The 23708-nt window shown below is 32.4% G+C and overlaps 1 protein-coding gene across 4 annotated transcripts in view; it reads right to left on the bottom strand.

Moving 5' to 3' along the window:
* The window catches only part of USP15 (ubiquitin specific peptidase 15), a 107573-nt gene that overhangs the window by 45029 nt on the left and 38836 nt on the right, over window positions 1-23708 (bottom strand). For all 4 annotated transcript variants that reach the window (XM_024576441.3, XM_024576442.3, XM_024576440.3 and 1 more), the window contains exons 4-6: window positions 22731-22857; window positions 15648-15793; window positions 13304-13365 (exon numbers count right to left, since the gene is read on the bottom strand). In XM_024576441.3, the coding sequence (XP_024432209.1) occupies window positions 13304-13365; window positions 15648-15793; window positions 22731-22857 (335 nt within the window). The remainder of the gene's footprint in view (window positions 1-13303; window positions 13366-15647; window positions 15794-22730; window positions 22858-23708) is intronic.

Below are 23708 nucleotides of genomic sequence, written 5' to 3' on the forward strand. Positions count from 1 at the left end.
ACATTCTCCACTGCATGAAGATGGTAATGTAATACTATAAAAAGTTCATTGACATATTTCAAATTCCACATTGTAATTAACCTTTCATCATTAAACCACCGCCAGCTGAGTTCTGATGTGGTATCAATCACCTGAAAAACTTCTCCCTGTACCAACTATGTATTTCTGTGAGGCTTGATGTATAACCCAAACTATATATCCCAATAAACTGAATGTAGAAGCACTTAAGAGAATTTAGCTATCTTCTATTCAGTAAGATATTAAAGAAATTAGCAAAAAGGTAAAGCAATTCTGTTGTCCTCAGTACATCTTTTTTTAAAAATAGCTATTTTTCACAAAATGTCAAAATATAATAGTTTTGTATTATTTATAAATACATATTTAAAATTTTATTTTGAATTTCTAAAATATATGTATCAATAGATATAAACCACATGACAGAAGTTCTTTAAGTCCTGAATTTTTAACAATGTAAAAGGGTACTAAGATCAAAACATTTGAAAACTTCAGGTTTAGGAGGTAGAATCTGTAAGGCTTGGTGACTAACTAAATAAGAGAAACAAAGTTAAAGGAAGAACTCAAGATGGTATCTGAAATAAAGAAGACAGGATATGGATATAGTTTAGGTTGAGGGGGTGGGAGAATGCAGGTTAAAAACATTTTGCGTTCAATCTGACATGGTAAATCCTGTATGTCATTTAGGAAAAATCTGAAATTCAGAAGAGAGCTCTGCTGGAAACAGAAAGGCACATCTGTGTCAGTTTGAGCTGAACAGGATTAGCGCAGTCCATAGGCTGATGTTGAGTGTATTATGGCATGAAAGGAGAGGTCCTCAGACAGAAATTTGTGGATTATCAATTCATTTAAAGTGTGAGAAGGGCTGATGCATATAGTCAGTGAAATTATATAATGCACAGTGCCAAGGAAAGTTTTTTACACAGATTGCAATTCGAACAATACCCTCAAGAGCTGTGTAGTATACAACCTGTGCAAACAAACATAGCAGCCAGGAGTGGAAGAGAGGAAGAGAGCCAGCCAGCCAGAGGATTGGTCAGAGAGGTGAAAATACTACCTGAAAAACTATGGTATAATGGATTCAAATTAAGAGAAATTCTTTAATAGTTACCAAAAGGAAGTTTTAAAGAGAGGTGAAATAAACTAGGTTAAAAAAAAAGTCTAATAAGGAATAGTTAAGTATGGCCTTTTTAAAGAAACTGGCTGTCAAAACAAAAAATTAAGAATGGAAGAATGGTATTTGAGGAAAGTTTATGGCTTTTTTTTTTAAAGATGGGAGAGATTTGTTTGTATTTATAGGCTAGGGGAAGATGGTTCTGGAAAAGAAACAAAAGACTAAACGAGTGTTATTTGACTGTCTACTATATTGTACTAGAGTGCTAAGCATTTGTATAGGAATGAGAAAAGATTAAAAAAAAAAAGCAAAGTCTAGGAAGCATTGGATTGGGATAAATAACTGGTGGAGAGATTGTTCTTAAGTATCATGGAGATTAGAGAGGAGAGATGTGGTCCACAGGTCATTTTAAAATATAACACTTTTTAAATGCTGTTACAGATACTATTGATCACTTTATTCTGATTTTCACTTCTGACCTATTTCACATAGCCCAATCTACCTAATATTTAGGGTTTTTTTAGGGGCTGACTAGTCAGTCTGTGGATTATAACCTCAGTCCTTTAGCTCTCTTCCTTTGATATAATTTGGATTACATCATTAGCAATTCTGCTCTAGAAGCTTTCTAAAGAGAAGAGACAAAAATGCTTAGAATATTACACATAGCTATTAAGCCATAGATTAGACACTAAATTTAACTAACCTGGTGTTAAACTAATTTTTGCTAGTTTGAGGCAGATATAAGGCAGTGATTTATCTCTTAACAAAACAGGAAAAGGTAAAACATAAATGTAGCTAAAATAATTTCATAGAGAAAATTAACAACTGACAACTGAATGCATTATTTTAATTTCCCTATTCTTGATGTTTTGATGAAAAGCATGCAATTCAAGACAAAGTTAAACTTCTTACTTCAAAAGAAAAATACAGCTTATTCTTGGTAAATTAACTGAATATTTAACATACAAGTAAATCTAACACCATGAGGAGCCAAGAAACAAAAACAAAAACAAAAACAAAAAAAGAGAGAGGTTAAGTCTGAAAGCTGACATAGCAAATATAATTATTTAAAGATTTTTATAGTTACTTTAAAATCTGACATAACAACCCAACTTTCTAAAATCTAACAATTATAAAACAAAATTATCTTTAAAAAACCAAGAGTAACTTTAAACTTTCCCAGCTTTTAACGATTATGGTAAGATAAATTCTTGGAGAAAAAATACATCTCTTGAAAAATTAAACACTTTTACTGCTGTGAGATACAGATTAATTCAGAACAATAAGCAGTTGCTACATTTGTTTCTGCTAATGTCAGAAAGGGTGTTAGCAACTTTAAGATAAACAAAAATGAGTTGAAGTGCATTTATATATAAATTGCTTCTTATAACTTTATTTTTTGTTCCTCTTTTTGACTGCTAGTTATGCCATTTTTATTTTCAACTTATTATAGAAATTTCCAAACATACACAAGCCCTCATATACCCAGTATCACTCACTCAGCTTCAAAAATTAACACTGTTGCTCTGGTTTTGTTTATAATCTCCTCGGCCTCCCTTCCCCCATGTCTTTGCTGGAATATTTTAAAGCAAATCTCAGACATTCATAATTTCACCTGTAAACACTACAGTATTCATTCATAATAGGTAAGCTTTTTTTTTTAATACCATTGTTGGTCCCAATCTAATAGTCAGTTCATGTTCAATTTTATCCCAATTTTCTCAAAGTATCTTCTCTCCTGAAACTGGTTAGTTTGAATCAGAGTCTTTAAAAAGTCCATACATTTGCAGATTAATTATAATATCTTCCAAAGCCCCTACTGTTCCTGTCAACTAAATTCTTGTCTGGCTTCGTTGTATTGTGACTTATATGTCCATTTTCTATTTGTCCTGATTTCTGTGTCTATTCCTATAGTTAACTTTGACTTACACAGGTTACTGTAAATTGCTCAGTTCCTTTTTGGAACAAATCAGGGGAGAAAGGAAGAAATAACATAGCTAATAATTATTTGTGAGTACCTGTGAATATCTAGCATCTATATGAGAACTGTGCACTTATATTACATTAATTTATGCATAAAATAACTGTCTAAATTTTCTAACTTCAATTAAATTTGGAAATGACCTTAAAAAAATTTTTTTTAGCCATTTTATTTTTAGACGGAGGGGAAGGGAGGGAGAAAGAGAGGGAGAGAAGGGTACCTGGCCTGCAATCCAGGCATGTGCCCTGACTGGGCATTGAACCAGTGACCCCTTGGTTCGCAGGCCAGTGTTCAATCCACTGAGCAACACCAGCCAGGGCGGAAATGACCTTTAAATATTGAATCAAACACCAGTTAATGAACTTGGCCGTGGCCATGCTCTTTTTGGTAAAACTTGGAGACATGGTACTAGATCATACTTAAACTTTCCACAAGAGAAAGTGGGTATAGTGTTTAGATGAAGAAAAGATTTAAGCAATGTGCATTTTCAGCATTTCAAAGGAAAATCTGCATACCCACTCAAGACCTTGATAAATGTTAAACTGAGGAACCTAAAAGTACAAGTTATGAGAAGTGTGTTTATGTGCAAACACAAGCAATTCCAAACAGGATCTGAAGTTTGGACAACTAAAAATAACCAGAGAAAAGCAGTTTATTGGTAAATAGCAGTATATAGGAATTTCATTCAAATACCTAGGAAAGGATGTGTATATTTAACTACCAAAAGACATACATGTAAATGTAAAATACTTTCCCTCTTCAGGAATCCTGCCTTTCCAACCAAGTACCACCTTAGTTATCTTTCTTCTTTCAGTACCTTTCACGATTAATGATCTACACCAGTTGTTCTTTTCTCTGACAAACGTATTCATCCCCTCTCTTTTGTTCTCCCAATCTATGCTATATTTGGTATTGCTGATCATTCTCTTTCTTCTAGGAGCTTTTTCCCTTGGCATCTATGACAAAATGAGATCCAAGTTTTCCTCAATCTTCAGGATTATCCTATCTGATTTTTTTGTTTTACATCATTATTTAGGGACACCCTTTTAAGGTTTAGCATATAATGTTATATTTTTGATTAGATGATTCATACATGCTTCTGTTTCTCACCTCTAGGAATGTAACTCCATGCCCGCAGTTCTCATTACTTTCCAAATTGTGGTTCCCTATCTTTAACCGCATCGAAGGTAATTTTGTTGGGCTATTTATGCCATTACCTCAAACTTTATATTCCCAGAAAAAGTCATACATGTCTTCTCCTTAATGAGAATATAACTAAAACAAGATTAAATAAGATAAAGTGGGGAAAATTTTATAAAAATTCAAAATGTTTTAAAAAATGACAACAAATTGCATATTTTGGAATATTACCCTAGATTTATGGCTCATAGGTTCCATTTCAAATTAAAGATGTTTATTGATTTAAAATATATGAATATGAATGAATGACAAGGAATGAAAAGCCTGATCTTCAGCCATGCTCTTAACTCCCACAAACCAAATTTATGCCATTCTTTACCTCCAGTATTTGAACAAGGTTAAAATTGTTAACAAATTTATATACTTTCCTTTTTTTAAAAAAAAGAATTTATTTAGTTCTAGAGAAAAGGGAAAGGAGGGATAAAGAGAGGGAGAGAAACAGAAATGTGTGGTGGCCTCTCATGTGCCCCACACTGGAGACCTGGCCCACAACCCAGGCATTTGCCCTGATTGGGAATCAAACTGGCGATCCCTTGGTTCACAGGCCAGCACTCAGTCCACTGAGCCACACCAGCCAGGGCCAAATTTATGTACTTTCATAGAAACATTAGAGTGCAATTTCTGTGAATTATACCTCTTTTAGTACCAAAACCAGAACTGTCATAACTAAATCTACTAATGTTTCAAATAAGCAGAGGCCATCATGCTTATAAATACTTAAAATGTTTCAGTATAATTTCTGTTAAAAAGAAAATACATGATAGAAGTTTCCTTATATTTTAATAATTTTCAATCAAAAAGGTCTATCTACTATTTCTAAATCCATTTCTACAGTTATCCAGTAATTATATATGCAAATTGGACTTAATTACTCTCTAAAAATTCTAAAGCATGTGTAAGTTTTTCTATTTGCATTTAAACAGGTATTGTACGATAGTGAAACAGATAGTGTAAAAAAGAAACCCCAAAACCAGAAACAGAATATTGCAGAGTCACCTAGGTGGTTATTATTTATCCTAACCAAAAGTAGTATGCAATAGTTTTATTTATAAAGTATTCCCTCTCTCCAGGCACTCAGGGACAGAGTGCTGCAAAAATACTAAATGGTACTAGATACAGTTTATAGTTTATAGTTAGTGTTTCAGTCACCGAATTGGAATTCCGTTAATCAGGACAACACAGATGGTAGAGGGAGAATGTATGAGTAAGACTACTGGCTTAGTTTTCCATTTGATTTTTTCAGCCTCTCATGTATTATCTGGTTGATTTGGTTTCTTCTCTGGTGATTTTCTAGTCCACGAAAACTGCCGTTTTACAATCATCAATGACCCTTACCCTTTTTTCACCAGATACTCAATCATGGCTTTTGTCAATATTTTTGAGCAATTAATGAAGATGTCTGAATTATATCAACTTTCTATGATACTCTCACAAGAGGAATTTTTACTTATTTCAGAAAATCGGAAACATTTGCAATTTTTCTATAATGTTAACAATCTCTAAGGCATTCTTTGAAATAACTCTATCTATATGAAACAATAAGAAAAAAATACTATAATTTAGTCAAAATTTATTAAAGTTTTACCTTAGAAGTTATAGCTAAGAAGAAGGTGTTAATATTAAACAAATTTTCTGGAATTCTATTAGTAAGGGATAATCTATTGATTAGTTTTTCCTCTCTTTTGTACCATCTGGTCTTCTACAACTATTCTACCTTAAAATAATTTTTTAGAAATACAATGTAAACTAGCTACACATCCCCAACAAACAGGTTATCACCTGATAATAAAATCTTTGGAAAATGGTCATATTTTACCAGAAAAGAAAAGCAACCTCACAGGGTTTGTAATTTTTCTAAGGTATCATTAGAAAAAACAGTGATTTTGAGAACTTATAAGAAATTATACACTTCAAAGTAGATTAGAAATGAAAGTGCTGGAAAAAATAATCACTTGAGTATTTTAAAAATACAACTTAAATATAAAGATAAAAATTTCAAGTAACATTTTGATATCTAGCAGAAAAATCTAAACAGAAAACTTCCTGAGTTTTTTTAAGGTAGGTTTTAGATTTCTAGTAAGATTTTGAGTTTTTTAGGTTATATACATTTTAAAAACTTCAGGACATGTTTTAAACAAAATTATAGTTTACCCTTAACATTTTAAAATATGTAGCACTTATTCTCAATTAAGTAGTCCAAAAATTTGTGCTTTAGCTAAGGATATATGATCTCAATTCTGATCAAAATGGGCCTAGTACAACTTTAGTACCTTCAAAGCACCTGTTTTCAGTGGTATAAAAAAGTCAGACAATTAAGACACTAACATATTTTCCTCTTATATTTACTGTAGTGGTATTCTTACATGTTTTACATAGCAGTACCTAAAATGCAGATTCCTGGGCCCATGAAAGATTAATATTCTGCTGCTCTGGGGTGAGGACCTTGGAAGCTGCTGTCTATGGTGGTTTACATATCACACATTAAGAAACACTGCCTACAGATTTTCTACCAAATCAGAAATTCTTGGGATGGGTCTAGAAAAATGTTTTAACAAACTCAACAGGTGATCCTTTTTTCACCATATTAATATTATAGCTTTTAATAACTTTTCCTCAACAATTTTTAAAAAGATTTTATTTATTTTAGAGGGAAAAGAGTGAGAAAGAGAGGGAAACATCAATGTGCTAGAGAAACATTGACAGGTTGCCTCTTGCATGCCCCCAACCAGGGACCCCACCTGCAACTCGGGGATGTGCCGACTGGGAATCAAACCACCAACCTCTCAATTTGTGGAATGATGCCCAACCCACTGAGCTACACCAGTCAGGGCAATTTTCCCTCAACTGTTGATGCTCCGTGCAGGCACTGGTTATGTGCTAAGCCGTATGAGCACCCAACAGATCCCAGGGTAGGGATGTTTTATTAGGACTAGCGTATGCCATACCATACCATACTAAGGACAAGGCGTTGTCTCCTGACAGATATGGTGGAAATTTTGAGTGTACAAAACAGGCTGTTCTGTATCTTAATATCTTGAAATTTCTTTCTTGTGGGCCTAAAATTAAATGCCCTTATGCTGGAGTTGAATTTGTCTAAATTACACGTGTTTATAATGTGACTTCATTACCTCATCTACCTGTTAGCACTTGGACTTCCCCTTATTTAAACTGTCTATTCCTATCTTTTACTTTTTATTTTTAATATATATTTTTTAGATTTTATTTATTTTTTAGAGGGAGGGAAAGGAAGGGAGAAGTGAGGGAGAGAAACATCAATGTGCGAGAGATATATCAATCGGATGCCTCTTGCCCACCTCTAACTGGGAACTCTGCCTGAAACCCAGTCATATGAACTGACTAGGAATCGAACCAGTGACCCTTTGGTTTGTAGGCTGGCACTCAATCCACTGAGCCATACCAGCCAGGGCACTATTTTTTATTTTTTTTAAAAGCTTTTTTTTGCTCTTTTTTCTCTGTTGATTTATAGCAGTTCTTATATATTGTAAGTATTATTCCCTTGCAGATTTTAAATTTTTCAAAACTGACATTTGACTTTTAATTCTGTGTATGATACCTTTAACAGAAATACTTAATTTTGATGTTATCTAATCCATTAGTCTTCACATTTGGTTCTGTGACCCCTAAGGCATAAATGGTTTCCAAATTTTCTTATCAGCTTTAAAGTTTTACATTTCTTATTTGACTCTTTATTCCTTCTGCAGTGTATCTTAGTACATAATGTCTAAGATACTGATCCTGCTTTCTTTTTTTCTACTTTTAATAAAATGTAAGTACCTATCTACTTTAGGAACCTGTTTTGCATTGGGTAGTAGTACAACTTATCAAGTTCTCATATACACACACATAAGTTCCTCTGAGCTAACTAGTTTGTTCCAGTCTACTTGTCTTTTGCTAGCATCATATTCTTTTATTACTATAGCTTTGTAGGATTTCTTATTATCTAGTAGGTCTAGTGCTTCCTCCTATTTTGTCAAAATTTACTTGGCTATTCCTGGATCTTTAAGGTGTATCTTAATTTCAAAATGCATGTGTAAAGTTTTTAAAAAAAATTAAATTAGAATTTTGAATAGGAGGCACTGACATGACAGATTTAGAGAAACAGGCATTACTAGGTTAATGGGCAAAAGACCTGAACAGACACTTGTCCAAGGAAGACAGGCAGAGGGCCCATAGGTATATGAAAGGATGCTCAGCATCACTAGCCATCAGAGAGATGCAAGTTAAAACCACAATCAGATACCACTTCACACTGGTCATATTGGCCTTCATAAACCAATCAACAAACAGTAAGTGCTAGAGAGGTTGTGGAGAAAAGGGAACCCTAGTGCACTGTTGGTGGGAATGCAGACTGGTGCGGCCACTGTGGAAAACAGTATGGAATTTCCTCAGAAAACTAAAAATGGAACTGCCCTTTGACCCAGCAATTCCGCTGCTGGGATTATACCCTAAGAACCCTGAAACACCAATCCAAAAGAACCTATACACCCCAATGTTCATAGCAGTACAATTTACAATAGCCAAGTACTGGAAGCAACCTAAGTGCCCATCAGCAAATGAGTGGATCCAAAAACTATGGTACATTTACACAATGGAATTCTACACAACAGAGAGAAAGAAGGAGCTTATACCCATTTGCAATGGCATGGATGGAACTGGAGAGCATTATGCTAAGTGAAATAAGCCAGGCGGTGAAAGACAAATAATCGTATGATCTCACCTTTAAGTGGAATCTAATCAACAAAACAAGCAACCAAAATATAATCAGACACAGTGGCAAAAAGAACAAACTGAAGTAACCAGAGGGGTAGGGGTAGGGGGATAACAGGGGAAGGAAGGGGAAGGGTCTAGTCAAAGGAACATGTATAAAGGAGCTATGGACAAAGCCAAAGAGGGGTAGGATTGAGGGTGGGGGTGGGTGTTTCAAGGGAAAATGGAGACCACTGTACTTGAACAACAATAAATAAAAGAAAAACATACATAATAATGCTTTAAAAAAAGGCATATAGTATATGATAATATTTTGTCTTTTAATAAAGTTAGACATTTTTCCCATGAAGGATTTATACATTTCTAATTAGGTTAATTTTCATTATACTATTTTCTAAGTTGGTTACTAATGGTATTTAGCAGAGATCAGAAATCTACGGCTCACAAGCCAAATTCAGTTTGCCATGTGGTTTTGTTAAAAAAAGCTTTACTGGAACACAGCCATAGCCATTTGTTGACATCATGTCTATGGCTGCTTTAAAGCTCTATCAGCAGAGTTATAGTTGAATCAGGTATCATATGATTCACAAAGCTGAAAATACTTACTATCTGGTTCTTTATAAAAGAGATTGCTGACTTCTATATAGAAAACACCTCTTAATTTTTACAGTTTAATCTTAGAGTATCTTGCTGAATTTTCTTAGTTCTAGTCTGGGGACTGTATTTGGATTTTATGTAGATGGCCATATAATATACAAGTAGTAAATTTTATTACTTTGTTTAACTTCCAGTCTTATTTGGCTTGTGTTCAAAATTTCTCAATTAAATATAATGTTTACTATACACTTTGGGCATTTAGGCTTTATCAAATGAGTAAAACTCCCTTTTGTCCTTAGTTTTCTTAAGAGTCTGTTCAAACACAAATGATAATTTCAAAAACTGTTTTTATATTCTAATAAACTCATTTGACAATGACATTGTTATAGGGTATTTCTCATATTTTATAGTGAATGAATACTTAACTTTTGATGTTTTAATATTTGGGTTCCCTATTAAACTGGTAATTCAGTGAATGGGACTTAATTGTACTTTCATGCATCTCTAGTGTAGTACACCTTCTTTTGCCAGTATTTATTGCACATGTATTGTGTGTTGGGTATTATTTAAGAAATTGTGTTTTCTCATAGAAAAGAAAGTATTACAGCTGTTTAAGTAAATAAGTATGGTATTGTACTAGTAGATAGAGATAATGAAAGGAAATATCTTTCAGGTGAAATTTAATAATTTTAGGGACAAAAGATCTGTCAAATCTTTGGAACTCATGGTACTTTATGTTAACCCACAAGCAATTTTGTAACATCAAAAATTACTTAAAGCTATGACAAGTATATAACAATTTAAAGGTAAGCTAGAAAAGAACAATAGTAGATCTGATCTAAAGACTAAATGTGGCCCTGGCTGGTGTGGTTCAGTGGACTGAGTGCCAGCCTGCAAACCAAAGGGTTGATGGTTCGATTCCCAGTCAGGGCACATGCCTGGGTTGCGGGCCAGGTCCCCAGTAGGGGCTGTGCAAGAGGTAACCACACATTGATGTTTCTCTCCCTCTCTTCCCCTCTATCTAAAAATAAATAAAATCTTAAAGACTAAATGTTAATATTCTAAAAAGTAATCCTAACTTCTAAAACTTCATCAAGACATCTATATAATTCTACCATATGCTTTTTATATTCTTCTTATAGTTAAGTTCTACCCTTGTATTATATCCAACTGAGTAGAGTAAGAATAAAATGTAACTAATGTACTTAGGCACATTCTCATGAAATTAAATTAAAAAACTTCACACAAGGTAAAAAGGATAGAGAACCATTCATTAAAGGTGCACTTTAGTTTTGAAGAAAACTAAGTACCAGATCTTTCTTCTCTTTTATTTACTCCAGCAATCTTCAACCTTTTTCATCTCATGGCAGACATCAACTAATTACTAAAATTCTGCAGCACATCAAAAATATATATTTTTGCCAATTTGACAAAAAAAAAAGTATAATTTTGACTCATTCACACCAGAAGGCTATTGTTGTGTTGGTTGTTGTTATTTTTTTTATTTGGCAATCTAAGGGAAAAAAGGTCAGTGCCCCTGAGTATATAGTCAGGTATTGCATGTTTTAAAAATTCTTGTGGCAAAGTGTGCTGCGGGGCACACCAGTTGAAAATTTCTGATCTACTAGGTTAGCAAATACAAAATTATCATTAATTTAGTTGAGTGATTATTTAAGCATTTCAAAATATAGGTCTACAATTTTATTAGAAAACCTGGAACTCCAAAAGCTCTGGAAACTTAAATATTTTTTCATAGTTCATTTCAGTGTAATCTAACGTGAACTAATATGAGACTATGTATAGTCCTTATTATCCTATTTAGTGTAAATACTTGATGAATATTAATGTGTTTGATTATGACAGGTCCCCCTGAACTCTACTGAAATATGAAACAGTAAGTGGCATATGCACCATATTTACTTCTCAAAGGCTTATTTACTTACTTTTTAAAAGATTTATTTATTTTTAGAGAGAAGAGAAGGAAAGGAGAAAGAAAGGGAGAGAAACATTGATTGGTTGCCTCACATACCCCCCCAACTGGGGGGACCTCACCTACCACCCAGAGAAGTGCCCTGACCTGAAATCAAACCTGTTACCTTTCAGTTCTCAGACTAGCGCTCCATCCACTGAGCCACACCAGCCAGGGCTCAAGGGTTTAAAGATACAGCTATCCCTAACTATTTTTAATAATGGAGTATAGATCCCAGACCAATGTCATGAAGCTCTTCCTCTAAGATTTCTTCTAGAAGATTTATGGATCTGGGCTTTATTTTTAAATCTTTAAACCACATATCTGAAAAAGAGTTAATATCCAAAAAATATCAGAAACTCCTACAATTCAATAGCAAAAGAAACCAAATAACCAGATTAAAAAATGGGCCTATGACTTGAATAGACATTTCTTCAAAAAAGGCATACAAATGGTCAACAGGTATATGAAAAGATGGTTAACGTCAGTAATCACTGCAGAAATTCATATCAAAACCAGGAGACATACCCTCACATCTATTAGGGCGCTATTATCAAAAGAGCAAAAGATACATGCTACCAAGAATGTAGAGAAATTGGGATCCTAACTGTTGATGAAAATGTAAAATAATGCAGTTGCTATGAAAAACAGTAGAAAGTTACTAAAAAAATAAATAAATACAGAAATACAATATGATTCAGAAATCTCACTTCTAGGTATTTATCCAGAAAAACCAAAATCAGTATCTCATAGAGATATCTTCACTCCCATGTTCATTGCAGTACAATTTATAACAGCTAAGATATGGAAACAACCTAAATGTCCATCAGCAAATGAATGGTTGTAGAAAATGTGGCATATACATAGAATGGAATATTATTCAACCTGGTGTGTGTGATAACAGGGATGAATCTGTGATATACTATGCTAGGTAAAATCAGCTTGCCACATTAGGACAAATACTATGTGATTCTACTTATATGAAGTATCTAAACTAGTCAAACTCATAGAAACAAAGTAAAATGGTGGTTACTGGCGGAAGGAAGAAATGAAAAGTTAGTGTTCAAACAGGAACGGTTTCAATTATACAAGATGAACAAATTCTAAAGATCCACTGTACAATGATGTGCTTATAGTTAACAATGCTGTATTGTGAACTTAAAAATTTGTTAAGACAGTAGATTTCAAGTGTTCTTACCACAATTAAAAAAAAATTAAAAAGATTTCTAATTTTTTCATCCCTCATTTATTATCAAAAGCAATCCTTATACTCTTGTATCTCTACTTGCACTTTTATATTCTAAAACATTTATTTTAATAAATAAAAATATTACTTTCACAGCAGAATCATTATGATAAAGAATGTTCTTTTAACAGACACTTGAGAATATCACAAACTTAAAACAATATATTAAACAAAATGTTTAACAGTAGTTTAGCTATATTAGACAATGTAGCATAACATTTATAACCTTTATACTGTATCTCATTCTGTAAGAAATTTGAATTGGAAGCCTTTTTAGTAATAGCATGTTAATTTAGGTACAAATCTAGATAACTCCTATACTGAAAATAAAATATTAAAATATAAAGAACATATGTACAGCACACAGTTAAGATTCTATCATTCTGGATTACATCATCTCAAATCAAAGGCTTCTAAATCATGCAATATGCCATAAAAAGTGGAAGCACTTACTTAGGAGTAGAAGGACCCCTTGGCCACGTTCCATCTTCATTTTTCTGTTCTATCACTAACACCTAAAAACATGACACAATAAAAGAGTGTTTTTCTTAACCCCAACATTGAAAGATTTTAGATTAGCTGGATTCACGAAGAAACTAAAGTAACCCTGTTGATTAATTAAAGGACACAGTAGACAAAGTGAAGATATATTTGCATTTTGGTTCCAAAGCTGTACAAAGAAGACATGAATTTAAGAAGTCAATTATAAGATGCAAGGAACTGTAAACACACACAAAGAGATGCACACACACACAAGGAAGAGAGAGAAGGATCACTCATCTTGGGGGGCAAACTCTTCAATAATATATTTTTGTTTCACTCCCTAATAAGAATACTTACAATATTAGTAGAAAAAATTTAAAAGTCCAGGACAGTGTTTAGTTTATTTACCATTACTCAGAAAATAACTTATAAGATCTGGAAAACTTATTTTGGAAAATGTCCCTATTTCAAAATCTGGTAAACGCATTCCTAGCAAGAAGATCAAATTACTTAAATTCTCGAAGCCTCAGTTTTCTAATGTACATGATAGAAATAATAATAGCCATTACATAAGATCAATCACTGAAAAGAGTTAAAGAAATAATACTACATATTTCAAATTATATTCTGAGCTACCTCAAGGCCTGCTGAATGGTAACCAAGGAGAGAGAGGTTGGCAGCCAAGAAACAGAGAGTTGGCTGGCAAAACAGCAGTGCTGACTAACCAATAAAGTTCCAAGTTCCTACTCCAGCTTCAGTCAGGCAACTCTCCTTTGAATTATAATATATTAAATTTTTAATATTTCACTTAAGATATAGTGGCTAAAGTAAGTATGAAAATCGCTGCTTTTATAGCTTATTACAAGATCTTACATATAGTAAACACTTACTAAAAATTAATTTCCTTCTGTTCCTTTGAATTTTTAACAAATTGTATCATATTACTGATGTTAATAGTAATTTTAAATAAAATAGAGCAAAACAAGACAAAATCTTCCATACATTGGAGCACCAGGCTCTGTGTTAATAAAAATAATAAAAACAAAAATAAATAAGACAGAAAGTCCAATCAAAACCAATACCTCATAGTCCAGTTGGGGAGCTCAATATATAAATAACTGAAGTACATAATGATACAAAAGACATAGATACATTATTTTGGAAGTTAAGGGAGCAACTTTTTCTCCAAATTAGAAAAATCCTGTACCTCAAATAGATATTGTCAAAAATAGATCAGAAAGGCTGAATAGATGATTTTACATCTGAGCTGGAAAGGAAGGACTAATAATCTGATCTGGTTACACTACATGACAGAACTAATGGTTAATATAAATATTTTGATGTTTAAAAAAACTTTTTGCTGGCTGGATGCAGGGATTGGGAAGAAGGGTACAACAGGCCTCTGAAACAATATGTAGGAACGCACAGGAGGATGAACAACACAGTAATGCTTAGGGCATCATAAGTGGTTCAGTTTGGTTCTGTTAAGAGTGTAAATCACAAAACAAGGATAATCTAAAGATGATGGAAGATCAGCAAAAGGTCAAACCATAATTTACAAGCTGTGTTAAGGTGCTTGGACTTTATTCTGTAATTGTTAAGGAGCTAGGAAAGGTTTATGAAAAGAAAATAATATGGTTTACATTTTAGAAAGAGGATTCTGACAGAAATACGGAAGACTGAGAGTGGACATGCAAAACACTGGAGGCAGAGGGATCTGTTAAGAAAGACGGGGGCTGGGAATGACATAGAGATTAATGCAAGAAACAATCAGAAGGTAAGAGTCAGTAGGACTTGCTGATTTCTCAACACATTCATTTATTTGGATTATATCAGAAAGAAAGAAGAGGTGGATACCTTCTGTGGGAGCTGGTAAACTACAGATCACTTAGCTTACTGACTGCTTTTGGAAAGTTTGTTGGAACATAGCCATTTCCAAGTTTACATATCCTCTCTGATGGCTATTTTCGTGCTACTTCAATGGCAGAGTTGTAGTTGTGACAGAGGTCATATGGACAAGAGAGGGAAAAATATTTACTACTTGATCCGTTACAGAAAGTTTGCTGACCTATCTTATTAACTGTTTTTTTTTTTTTTTTTTGATGGAACATGGCTTCTTTTTTCTATTCAAGTTCGAGAAGGGAAACAGAAGGTATGGCTAGTGTGCAGCAGGGAAGGAGAAGAAATGAGTTAGAAAAGGAAGCCAGAGCCAGTAGAACCCCATACAGATTGTTAGGATATGCAAAAAAATTTTGTGACTCCAGAAAGTTTCATGTATGGTATGCTTAAAGTAAACAGCACTGCTCAACAATACCTGTCCTTGGTATAAACCAGCATCCTGAATGGTGCTGTCTGGTTTATTCAGAGGTTCAAATGTATTACTCATGTATTTGTTCCACAATCTGGTCTCCTTTTCATCTGGAATATTGAAGATTTTTCTTATTTCCTTTTCAATGGTATCTATATTTAAGGAGAAAAGATATGTAAATATAATAGATCTTTAAATATATACCACACAGAGCTAAGTGTTCACCAGCATAACAATCCTGAATTTAAAATATTGATATGATAGTAAAAATAGATGAACAAACATGTAAAAAAATGTATAAAAACCAATAAAGAAGGCGTGCTTTTTAAAGAACAAAACAGTAATTATAATTCTGAGAGATGCTTACTTGGGGAAATTGAGATCTCAAAAGGTAAAGGAGTTCAATCATATAACATCACACTTTATGTCACACAAGATAAACTTTAAATTTTTACACATAATAAATTTTTACTTTTATAATAAAGCAACATAATTTTTCTGATGATATATAGGAGTTAGAAGAAAATAAAGTATGATTCAGAGATGTTACAAATGAAAAATATTTTTAATTATAGCCAATTTCAGAACAATTAATATTAAATTGAATATAACTTACAGTTTAAATAGCTAACTAAAAATAGAATACATGGCCACAAACGAAAGGGCCTCTTTGAAGGGATGTCTGTATTGGACAAAATTTCTTGTTTTGAAGGTAAAACCATATATTTTACTTATTTATAAATCAATTATCTGGGATGGAGGGATGGGGAGAAAATGCAGACAACTGTAATTGAATAACAATAAAAATTTTTTTAAAATTAAAAATAAATCAATCATTTAAGTAGAAGTCTTTTTTTTTTTTTTCTTTTAAACTGAAGCAGCTTAACCTACCATAAAATAAAACAGGAATATCTACATATTTGAGAGTACAAATGCAATTAAGCTTTAGTACCATACAGTTAAATATATCTTTAAAATTTTTAAGCATTAGAAAGATATTAGAAAATATTATTAAATCTATTGAATTCTGGTCAATAACTTGCTTACTTAGACTCAAGTGCACTAATTAAAATATTATGAAATATGAAGAAATATAAGATACCTCTAAATTTTAGAATACTTGGTTAGTTTTGAAAAAAAATTATTTACAAAATACTAAGCCTACATTTTCTCTGAATATAAACACCCCTGCCTATTTTACATAATTAAATTTAGTATAATGATACTGTTTATGTTCTACTTAGCAGCTAATGTTCTTTATAATAGTCTTACAGTCAATGAGATTTTGATCAGGACATTAAATTAGAAGTAAATCTTACAGTGTAACTTAGAGCAAATTAGTAAGAACATTTAAATAATTACATAAATAAACATATTGCATGTTATTTTGGGAGAGGGGTAATTTTTTTACTGAAGTGTAAATGTATACAGAAAAACGCACAAGTTATCAGTATATCATGAGAAATTTCCAAAGTACACACACAATGTAAACAGTGCTGGAATCAAGGAACAGAACATTATGTAGGACGGAGGATGGAGGGGAAAGCTGAGGAAGGGAAGTCATTGCAGTCTTTCTATAAAACCGAATACTTTTTCCTTACTGGAGAAATAATTCTTGATCATTGCAAAAATTCAGAAAACACAATTACAGTACAGGTAAAATGTTTACCTAAAGATAAGCACTGTTAACATTTTGATATTTCTTCTTTCAGACTTTTTTTTCTATTAACAAACAGATATTTATACACATAATATAAATGTACAAACACATATTGGAATTCCTTCTTCAGTGGATTTTGCAATCTACTCATACATAAAGAACATCATAGGCAGAACGTGTAATGCAAAGGCCCTGAGGTGGGAATGTATTTGGCATTTTTTAGAGTAGCATGGTGCACAAATGTGACTTAAGTGAGAAAAGCAAGGTAAAAATGTGAACATAAAGGTACTCATGTAGGGTCATATAGAACCTTGTGAGTTATGAAAGTATCCTACTTTATCTGAGTAGAAGGAAAGCCGCTGCAGAGCTTTGATCAAAGTAGGGAAATGTTCTAATCAACATTTTAAATGTTCATTTTGCTGTCAGTGAAGAACAAACAGGAGTACAGGTATCGAGGGGGAGAGACTAGGCTACTGCAGCAATCCAAACCAAGGTGGTAGTGGTGGGAGCAGTAGAAGCAATGTTAAGTGGTCAGACTGAGACCACTGAGGTTCTGAAAGAACTGCTAAAGAAGATATGCTCCTAGATTACAGGCAGATTGAAAAGTAAGAGAGTTTAATTTCATATGTATTTTGAGATTCTTACCAGACACAAGTGAAGATATGAAATTATGGAAAAGATTCAGATAGAAGACATACATTTAAAAGACATCAATATGCAAAAAATTATTTAAAGCTAGCAGACTGGAGGAAATCACCAAGAAAAGGAGGGGAGATTCAAGGACGAAGCAGGAGACACTGATATTTTGAGATCAGGACTGTATAGAGTATCTCACAATGGACCCTGAGAAGATGCACCTAGTGAGAACATATACCCTAGAAACCACGTGAAGAGAAAGTGTTTATAGATGGGAAAATTAGTATGTTAATTTTCCTGGCAGATTATAAAGATGTGGAAGACTTTGAAATTACCAGTGCATTTATCAATGCAGAGGTATTAAAAACTATCACAGAAACAGGACCATGGGAGTGGTAGGCTTGAATGTCTGATGTATTAGGCTCAAAAGAGAAAGGCAGCAGAGGAAGTGGGAACCAGAAAGCAGAATGCTCAAATTGAGATCTGGAAAGTGCGCTTTTAGATAGTGAGTCTATGGGAATTTGTGGCAGAGTCTGGGTGTAGATCAAGATCACTGGAGGGTGATTTCACTCATAGCTGGGATATAAAACTGAAACTGTAGACATAGACAATAGCATGGTGGCTACCAGAGGATTCAGGGTTGGGGGAGTAGCAAAGAAAAAGGGGGCCAAATATATGGCGATGGAAGATGATTTGACTTTGGGAGGTAGGCACACAATGCAATATACAGATCATGTATCAAAGAATGCACACTTGAAACCTATATACTCTTATTAGGCAATAAATTCAATAAAAAAGAATATCAAGGCATTGAGAGCATGGGTATATTTTCCCCATATATTAATCTGATTCCATTAGGTAGTTAATAAAAAGCATACAGAGACAGGAAAATATTAACACAGATAAGAGAAAACTGGGACAAATATTTCTAGTAAAAACATTTGATGTGAAAGTTAGGCAATTCTGTAATTGAATAACAATAAAAAAAAAAAAGAATTAGAAAGAAAGGTCTGAATTAACTCCCACTGGTTTGTGTCAGAAAACTCTGTTATTTAAAAGGCAGCTTTGTTCCCTTAAGACTTTTCTAATGAAAAACATTTTAAATGTTAAAAGTTGAACTTCTAGTACAAATAAAAATGTCTCTTATATATAACTATAAAAAAAAAAGAAAAGAAAGCTAGGCAATTCTATTAATAAACCTTGGAAACATAAAGCATTTTTCAAGAAGTTTTATAACAAAAATTATTTTTCAGTGTTATCCTTAAAGTAAAAAATAAAGACAATTTATCTTTCTTACTGGAACATTCAATACAAAAATATATTAATTTAGGAAGAAAAATATTCAAAGGCAAAGTATTTTGGTTCTGAGTGTGGTAAATTATTTATTCTGCTTATGGCTACTATCATTTTAATTATAAATCAACATAGATAGGTACTAGCTGAAAAAGGAACACTTTATTAATTTGGTAAAAACAAAAAACAGATATTTATATTTCTTAATTCTCATATATTTATACAGCTATATTTTATGTACATAGCTATTTTGATCATTTTTAATCACAATTTTTAAAAAGACTAGAAAGGAAATAATACATTCCATATTTTCTTTCTTACTATCCAAATTCTTTATTGTTTCAAAACTCACTTCAGAAAAACAAAATTAGCCAAATTAACACTTGCACAAATGGTGTAAGGCAGCAATTAAGACACAAGGTTCTGATATAAAATCCCAGATTATGGAATTAAAATACTGGCTCTATCCCTTGGAACCAGGGTGAACATAGGTATGTTACATAACCTTTGGAAGCCTCAGCTTTACCACCTATAAGATGACAATACAGCATTGTTGAAATGTAAATTAAAAATTCCTCTAAAGTTCCTAATACATAGTAAGTATTCAATAACTTCTAAGTACTATGATAACTATAACCATAAAATCTCTAAAATTCCCGACTTGGTTAACTTTAATAATTTTTGCAAAACTTTTTGCACAGAAAGCAAAGTTGCTCTAATCTAGACTTTCAAACTTTTAAAACTAAGACTTCCAGGAAGAAATTGTGACCTAGTATTCACATATACATATTGATCTTTCTATTGTAATGTTTTCTATGCCATTCTCTTTACTCCACAATTTAATGACTAAGTATTAATAATGCAGTTTGAAACCATTACTCAAATAAAAAAATATTTTACCTACAAAAATTCAGCTCATATACAATTTTAAGGCATATATCCAAAGTATATGTAGTATTGAAAAGTGTTAGTAAGTGTAAACTACATTGATTAAATCTATAAAAATCAAACTTTTTATTTATATATTTTATCCACACCCAAGGACAATGCCTTTTGATTTTAGACAGAGGGGGAAGAAAGGAAAAAGGGAGGGAGAGAAACATCAGTGTGAGAGGGAAACATTGACTGGCTGCCTTTTCTACATGCCCCTAGCAGGACCAAACCCACAACCTAGGTATGTGCCCTGACTGGGAATTGAACCCATGACCTTTTGGTTTGCAGGACACCGCCCAACCAAGCCACACTGGGTAGGGCCAAATCATAAACTTTTTGAAACAGAAATTCTTTACAAACTGCGTATTTCCTTAATAAATTCTTACTTAGAACTTAATGTGAGAACTCCATAAAGCTTGTTCTGAATTTAGAAATCAAACTAACTGCTAATTTTCACATGAGTTTTAAAATATTATTCAGTAAATTAATGTTCTAAACTAAGATTCTGATGATCTCATTTTATATATAATTTTCCTATAGAAATGAGGTAAGAGGAGAAGAAAATATTAAATTTCAAAAAGAACTAAAAAACATTATTTATATCAAGTATTTTAAGAGGTAGCTTCTCATTTATATTCCAATTGGCTGAACATTTCAGAGATTAGTCTCTGAATTAATTTTAATAGACTATCCTCCTTGGTAGACTTTTAGATTCCTATCATGCACATTTTCGTATCATGTTTAATGTAATTTTATATACAGTAGTCCCCCCCACTGCAATTTTGCTTTCTGCAGTCCAAAAATATTAAATGGAGAATTCCAAAAATATTCAATTCTTAAATTTTAGATTGCACGAGTCCTGAGTAGCATGATGAAATCTCGTGCTGTCTGCTCTGTCCTACCTAGGACGCAAATCACTCCTTATCTGGCACATCCTATCAGGATATGTTACCTGACGTCTAGTCACTCCGTAGTTGCCTTAGTTATCAGATCAACTGTTATGGTGCTGCAGTGCTTGTGTTCAAATAAGCCTTATTTTACTTAATAATGGTCCCAAAATACAGGAGTAGTGATGTTGGAAATTTGGACTGCCAAAGAGAGCCCATAAAGTGCTTTCTTTAAGTGAAAAGATGAATATAATACCATAAAATATTTTGAGAGAGACCACATTCACACAACTTTTATTATAGTATATTGTTATAGCTGTTCTACTAGTTATTAGTTATTACTGTTATTAATAATTTCTTACTGTGCCTAATTTGTAAATTAAACTTTATCATAGGTACGTATGTATAGGAGGAGACATAGTACAAGTATATATAGGGTTCAGTATTATCCCTGGTTTCAGGCTTCCACTGAGGTACTTGGAACATATGCCCCACTGATAAGAGGGCACTACTGTATTATGTTGCAAACTTTCAGGATTTAGTATGTAGAAATGTTTTCTTTCCCTAAATATGTTCCACAAATCTAGAAGTTGAAAACTTATTTTCTTCGTAATAATGATAGCTATATATGGAATTCCTAATATTTTAAGCATTCATTTAAAAAAGATGACTGAGTTTACTGAAATTGCATCTCAAACTTATAAATGTCCTAGCTAAAGTAAAGAAGGTGAAGATAAAAAATTCATATATAATATTTTATTTGGTGAAAACATTAGGATTAACCAAGCACTGGGTATTGAAGGATGGTATTAATTTTATGAACAATATAGGTTAAAAGTATTTTCCTGCTGTGAAATAAGTAAGTGGTAAAAAAAATCATTTAAATGACTTATGAAATTCATAAATACATTTATTTACTTTCAATCAAAGTGTACTTAATGACTGGTTCCAACAAGGAAAACTATACAGTGCTGTAATTCATAAATATGCTAACCTCTCTTCCTCACTTAGGTGTGCTGCATTAAGTGTTATCACCACTGTCCATTTACATTTTCCAACAAGATGAAATTACTGCCATCAACCTTGTTTTCCAGTAACTACCTCTTATAATTTTTATTTTAGGATGTTTTTATCAAAAAGTACTATAATTTTGTTATTAAATTACTAATCATTTATTTAAAAATCATTTTATTCAATATATTTTTGATCTGAAATTAAAACATAACTTTTAAATAGAATTAAAAAATTTATGTATATTTCCATTTACGTATGTAGATATATGAATATATATATATAGATATGTAGACACATAAATATATATAGGGAGTTAGGTACACTTATATTTGAGAGAATAATTCCCCAATCTACTCCCTATAAAAGTTCTACTTTAACGTATAATCCTGTTAAAAGCAAAATGTACATTTCCAATGCTAAACTAAAATTATTTGATTTTTAAAAAAAAGTAGAATGGCACAAATGTGAAATTCATCTACTAGTGTAAAATAGATCTAGAAACTATAAATAATTCAACTGTAAGATAACATATATTGCATCAGGCTTGGAAATCTATAATGTTAAGTATAGACCCTTGAAATCATCACCATCCTGGTAGCATATAATAAATAGAATTATAATTAAATTTCTAATAGCAATTATTTAACGGAGAGGATCTTACTTTACCTATTGTGTCAGCTTTGCTAAATCTTCGGGTTACAACATTGTTCATGTTTCCATTTTCACAGAGCTTCAATTCTGTGAGATACACTTCTACTTTGCAGTGCTTGACAAACATACCCTGTTCGACCACCTAAAAAACAAAACAAAACAGCATCAGCTACATGCAGTACAATTTCATTGTCTCCACTAGAATACATTTCTCTAAAGAGGCTATAGGAAAAAAACACAGATCTCCAACAAAAAAACAGTAACTAGTAAAATATATCAATATAAGATAAAATATTCTGAATATTTGAAAAAGCAAGAAACATTTTTGGGAAATTTAACAGAATATGAATAATCATATTAAACACTAATAGACAGTTTAGAAAGGTATCCAACTGACTATGAAGATACTTAGGTGCATAATGAATACATTCAGTATTTATGATGAAAAAGTTTACTCAAAATATAAATATAGCTCTGATTAAAGATACAGACATAACTTACAGCTTTTCATACTTGATTTTAAGCAAAAAACCTTGTAAAATTAAGTTTTATACAATTAAAGTTAGCAATAGTTGTATCACTCTTTATGTTAAAATAAGTATTTAAAAAAAACTCCAAATTACTGCTGCCAAAATATTCATCTATGCTCTGTAACTGATATGTTAGTTTTTCATCCTAAGATGACTTTGTTTGACCTTTAAATGTACACTTAGTAGTTCTATACAACAAATGAAAAAAAAAAGCTGCTAAGCATGCAAGCAATAACGCAGAAATACAGAAAATATGCATATATCAGGGTCACCTTTTTAATAAGTATATTTCCCTTCGATCTTCTAAAGGTTAACTGTAGGATTTCAGTCATGAATACTGTTGCTGAAAATAGTCATCAGCCTGATATGTGATACATTAGACAAATACGGCAAAAGGGAGGCTCCAAATGACTCTTGTACTCACAAGCTTAGCATCAATTTAGTAAGCAACTTAAAAATTTCT

This window comes from Desmodus rotundus, chromosome 3 (assembly GCF_022682495.2).
Source record: "Desmodus rotundus isolate HL8 chromosome 3, HLdesRot8A.1, whole genome shotgun sequence".
Classification (NCBI taxonomy): domain Eukaryota; kingdom Metazoa; phylum Chordata; class Mammalia; order Chiroptera; family Phyllostomidae; genus Desmodus; species Desmodus rotundus.